The sequence below is a fragment of the Aptenodytes forsteri genome, unplaced genomic scaffold (assembly GCF_000699145.1).
Source record: "Aptenodytes forsteri isolate BGI_AS27 unplaced genomic scaffold, ASM69914v1 Scaffold15, whole genome shotgun sequence".
Lineage (NCBI taxonomy): Eukaryota > Metazoa > Chordata > Aves > Sphenisciformes > Spheniscidae > Aptenodytes > Aptenodytes forsteri.
The window spans coordinates 5,603,322-5,608,455 of NW_008795129.1; the positions used below are offsets into that span (position 1 = coordinate 5,603,322).

The 5,134-nt window shown below is 42.5% G+C and overlaps 1 protein-coding gene across 3 annotated transcripts in view; it reads right to left on the reverse strand.

The window, feature by feature from the left end:
- Window positions 1–913: 913 nt before the first annotated feature.
- The window catches only part of LOC103897635 (annexin A8-like protein 1), a 14,243-nt gene continuing 10,022 nt past the window's right edge, over window positions 914–5,134 (reverse strand). For all 3 annotated transcript variants that reach the window (XM_009277730.1, XM_009277732.1, XM_009277731.1), the window contains 4 exons: window positions 3,645–3,740; window positions 3,339–3,397; window positions 2,340–2,462; window positions 914–970 (listed from right to left, as the gene is read on the reverse strand). In XM_009277730.1, the coding sequence (XP_009276005.1) occupies window positions 914–970; window positions 2,340–2,462; window positions 3,339–3,397; window positions 3,645–3,740 (335 nt within the window). The remainder of the gene's footprint in view (window positions 971–2,339; window positions 2,463–3,338; window positions 3,398–3,644; window positions 3,741–5,134) is intronic.

A 5,134-nucleotide genomic window follows, 5' to 3' on the forward strand; every position in this document is an offset into this window, starting at 1 on the left:
TGTATCGCTGTCCAGATTTGGGGCCTCACTCAGCAAGTGGTAGGTGCAGTCATGGAGATGGGGGGGCGGGGGGGATTTCTAAGGGAGTCCACTGACCTCTGTGAAGTTACTGTGAAACTAGGAGCAGAAACAGGTCTGCTCCCAAGAGCAGGATATCCTATATTCACCAAAAACAAATCATCCACCCCAGTTTTGATTTCCCCACAAGTCTGACACTGATGTCACTCCCTGAACTTGCCGGTCTCCCCCTTCAGACACTCACACAAGCAGGAAGGAAATCAAGCACACAGCTTTCAACTTTCACATGCTTACAGCCAGTTTGGCTCTGCCATTCCCTGCTCCTTGGGGAGCCCCCACTGAAGTTATGCAGATAAGGCTGCTAAACCAACCCCCCTAGGACTGACTTCTCCATTCTGACCCATGCCCTAAAGCCCCATTAATATCTGGGACTCCTTCCAGACCCACCCTGCTAGCATCAAATGGTCGGTGCTGTACCAGCTTGTCCTAGTGAAGTTAGCAAGGCTTCAGGACAGTCCAAGCTTTGTAGGGTTGTTCAGACTTGTGAAACACCTACAGAGGGCTCAATGACTCAAAAAAGCCTTTAATTTTATGTCTAAGTGCCACCCTTCACAGTGTGTTAAAAGAGAAAGGAAATTGCACAGAACGAAATGGAAACAAAAAAGAAACATTCCCACTTGTGTTTGAAAAACTGTTAGGGAAGTGAATAGCTTTTAATGTGTAATGAGCATCCATTCCTTCAGAGAGCTTTGGAAATCTTGACCATTAATTTGATCTTCTTTTTCTCCCCACTTGGATCAGTAGAAAGATTTTCTACATGTACAGTTTCAGACCCTTGTTCATCACTGTTAATTTTCCCTCTGTATCCATTTCAGGATCCTCCTCCTAGATTTTGTCAGTCACTGCCACAGAGATTCAGCAAGGCTGTCTTGTAATCGCCACTGGTGTCATCCTGACAGGAGAAAAGATTATAAAAAAAAATTAAAAAAAGGTGAGCGTGGAAGTTCCTCTGCATGCTCCGAGTGCTGACTTTGTCAGTCCATGGAATATGCCCACACAGGAAAAGGACTTTGGAAACAGCAAGCCAGACTTCAGCAGAGTTACTGCCAGCTGACACACCATCAAAAGTGAACAGAGAAATGAGGCTTGTAGCCGCCACCTGAAATAACATGTATCAAGTCCAATTCTTTTCTTTGGAATGCAGGTGAGCAATTGATCATGGCTGCATCCCACAGAGTGGCACAGACAAAGTCAGCACGAACGAGAGCAACGACCCTGTTGTGTTCAGATTTTATGTCCCTGGGTATTTGTGTGGCATTCTCTCCCCTACAGGAAGGGAAAGGGCAGCATAGTTAGCCCTGACACATGACATTTTCTTAAAAAGCTACAAATACGGTCATTTTGATCTAGAGAAGCACTACAGAGAATCACTAGATAAAAAAAAATTTGCTCCCTTTGAATGTTTCGTGATGACAGGTGTAAAGCCAGTTCCACTTCTCAGAAGGAATGAATATTCCGTACAGACCCTTGAAGACTGATCATTAATCAACATGACAGACACTGACAGTGTCAATTAGAAGAAAGGGCCTTCATTACAGAACCAGACTTCCCATGGGGACTGCTAAGGATAGGGCTTCTGTGCCATTTGCACTGGGGGAGAGGAATGTCCCAGAGTCCTTAGGACAAATGGTAAACCCCAGCATTTCAGCCCTAATACGGGAGGGTCATTCACTCAGGGCTGAGACTCAAACCTCAAAAGCTACAATAAGCTTTGACAAGGTTCAGTTTCTAAACCTGTCTCACCACAGTATAGACCAGGCCTTCATCTGGCATAAGTCAGTTAAAAAAAACACAAACCAAACCAAAAACCAAACCAAGAACAAAAAGAAAACAAAACAAAAACCCCAGCACTGTTTTGACTTATATGGCACTGGCTTGGGGTAGTAAAGGTCAGCAGAGAGAAAGAGGAGAAAACAGCACAGCAGTGTGGGAAAGGTGTAACAGGGAGGATTAATTTAATCTAGATTCATCTAGGAGATCATGAAGTGCATGGATACAGAGTCTGGTCCGTGAAAAACCTGGAGCAGTCTCTTCTCGGGTTTGGCTTTGCCCAAGTCACTTACAGAGCATACAATCTGACTCACCTTTCAGGCACATGTGTCTCTCAGGGAGCTGATTGTTAATAGGCCTAATGAAGGAGAGCTATGATCTTAGCAGAAATGACATTTTTACTGAAAACAACCATGGAAGCATCCCACAGTGCTGGACAGGTTAGGAATGTATGTGATGGCTAAGAACCATCATATCAAGGTGCTGCTTACCAGAATCATACTGGAGAGAGACTTTCCTGCTATATGCTTGAATTCCACCTTTATAAGATTTAAGTCAACTTCACTTCGAGAAACGATCACCCTTATAAGAGTCCCATCACGGGTGCCAGCCCCCTGAAATAACAGATATATCAGTCTGTGGTGTTAGTGGGTGTTCAAGGGATAAGCTGTTGCAAATTGGTCCCGGACAGGAGGAGTCAGCTTTCAAACATTGCTTGGCACATGTTCTGCAGTACATCTGCTTCTCTTTCTGGAGAGCCAACCCCCACCCCTCTCCCAGGGGCCACTGTCAATACCACAAGCCCGCCATGGAAGTGTGCTATAAGTCTTTGCAGATGTCAAATGCAAAAAAGCAAACATGCTACAGAGTTGGAAGTGGGCACTGAATACATATTGTCCTTCTGCAGCACCACCCATACAACACTTGGCTTCAACCAATATTGTTTAATCACTCACAGGAAAACGAAGATCATATCGATAACGAAAATAATCACTCATCTCAGCTTTCCACAAAGCTGGGACAGCTGACATCTTTTACCTATCAGTTAAGAGTTACAGGGGCACAATCTGCAGATGCCTTATGTGTCCACATTTGGAACTCTTTCATTTTATACTTCCATTGAAAGAATTGCTTCCTAGAAAGGAACTGTGGTTCAGTCCATTAAGTTAACATTGTGAGCAAAACTCCACCACGATCAACCTCCTAGAAAAGCATCTTCCAGAATTTTTGTCCATGTTGCAGAAGGTGGGACTGGTCTCCTTGCGGACTCCCAAGTCAGAAAAGCCAGACTCCCTTGGTGTCTCAAGCTTAAGTACCAAGGTTACTTTTCTACCCAAGGTGTTTGAAGGGATTCCGCTATTACTTGCAACAATAGCACTAAACTTGCTGGATTTCATCAAAACCTTGTCTTTTCTAATTTGAATTGGTGGAAGCCAAGTTACAAGTTAAGTCCAGTATGAAAACAAGTATGCTACAATGAAGAGTCTTACCTTTAAAGCATAGTACAGCCTCTCTGCAAAGTAGCAATGGACGTTCCTGGTGCATTTCACTAGGCATACAAAAAGGCTCAGTAAGAATCAATGGTAATTCCAGTCCAGGGCAGCAGATAACAGAGATTCGACACGGTTTCCATTAATTCAGTGTGCCCCTGGGATCTGAGTTTATCTTGCCTAAGAAGTACCCTTTACTTCCTACCAGATACCTTTATAGAGTAGGTCCATCCCATGACAGTCAACTGCTGCAGGAAAAAAGGCAGCAGACTCAAACAAAAGAAAAGGAAGTGTAGCCACTCTTACCAATAGCCAGCATGGCATCCTCAAGTGAACCATGCGTTTCACTCTTGATAGAGTCTTCTATGCTCTTACCGGCCAGTTTCTGGTATTCTTCAAAGACTGTTTGAAACACAAAGAATTTCAATTTTTTTACCAAGCAACTGCTCAGGCATTTTGTGCCCAATATTTACAGGTATGCTTGTGTGGCAATATGAAAGAACAGATCCTGCTAAAACAATGGCCACATTTGCACCAACTTCAGGAGGCCTCAGTCAAGCCCAGAAATCAGCTACAAAAATGGATGCCAACATTCACAAAAACCCAACCCATCCACGGGTCTTAATTCCCTGCCTTCATTTGAAAATGCAGGTTCAGTCACCTCATATTTATTTTGAAATCTGATGCTTCATCACTGTCTTTAATCACAGAAATGAAGCAGACAACAGAAGGTTAGGCACCACTCTATCATTTGGTCTTGTGTTTGTTGATATCACTAGCTTCAGGAGCCAAAATCAAATCAAATTAGATCTAGGACTATGCTGCTCATGGCTCTTGGGCTTTTAAATGATGACAACAGTTTGGGAAAACTTATTATTTCAACCACGATTTTAAAAAAACTTAGGCACCACTCTATCATTTGGTCTTGTGTTTGTTGATATCACTAGCTTCAGGAGCCAAAATCAAATCAAATTAGATCTAGGACTATGCTGCTCTCATGGCTCTGGCTTTTAAATGATGACAACAGTTTGGGAAAACTTATTATTTCAACCACGATTTTAAAAAAACAACTGAGAAAAGAGGAGCAAAACACAGGTGCAGATTCCAAGATATTTGAACTCCCACATTAACAAAAGCTCAGCAACAGAGTTGTTGTTCACTTTATACACACTGGATACTCCAGGGTTCAGAATTACAGATCTCAGTTTCGATTCCTAGCTTTCAGACTAACAAAGAAGGAAAAGTAATGCAACGGACATCTTAATGATGTTTGCTCAGCATTCAAGATCAGATACCTGCAGATTCCAAGATATTTGAACTCCCACATTAACAAAAGCTCAGCAACAGAGTTGTTGTTCACTTTATACACACTGGATACTCCAGGGTTCAGAATTACAGATCTCAGTTTCGATTCCTAGCTTTCAGACTAACAAAGAAGGAAAAGTAATGCAACGGACATCTTAATGATGTTTGCTCAGCATTCAAGATCAGATACCTAAACATCAACGCTCAGATACTTCTGGGAAAGGTAATACCACAGAATAAACAGATGGATACAATCTTCTCAACTCAGGCCTACTCTCCATATTAAAAAAGAATTAGCTGCAACAATTACACTCAAGTTTTAAAGATAAACAGTTACAGGCTGCCGTAGCACAGAGGTAATTACTTGCTTGGTGATACAGTAGGTCCCAAAGATTGGTTGCATCCTGACAACAACTAGTTGAAATTCAGTTCCTAAAAGCAGACACGGCCAAAGACTAGAGACCACTTTTTTTTTTTTTTTCCCTAAGTGG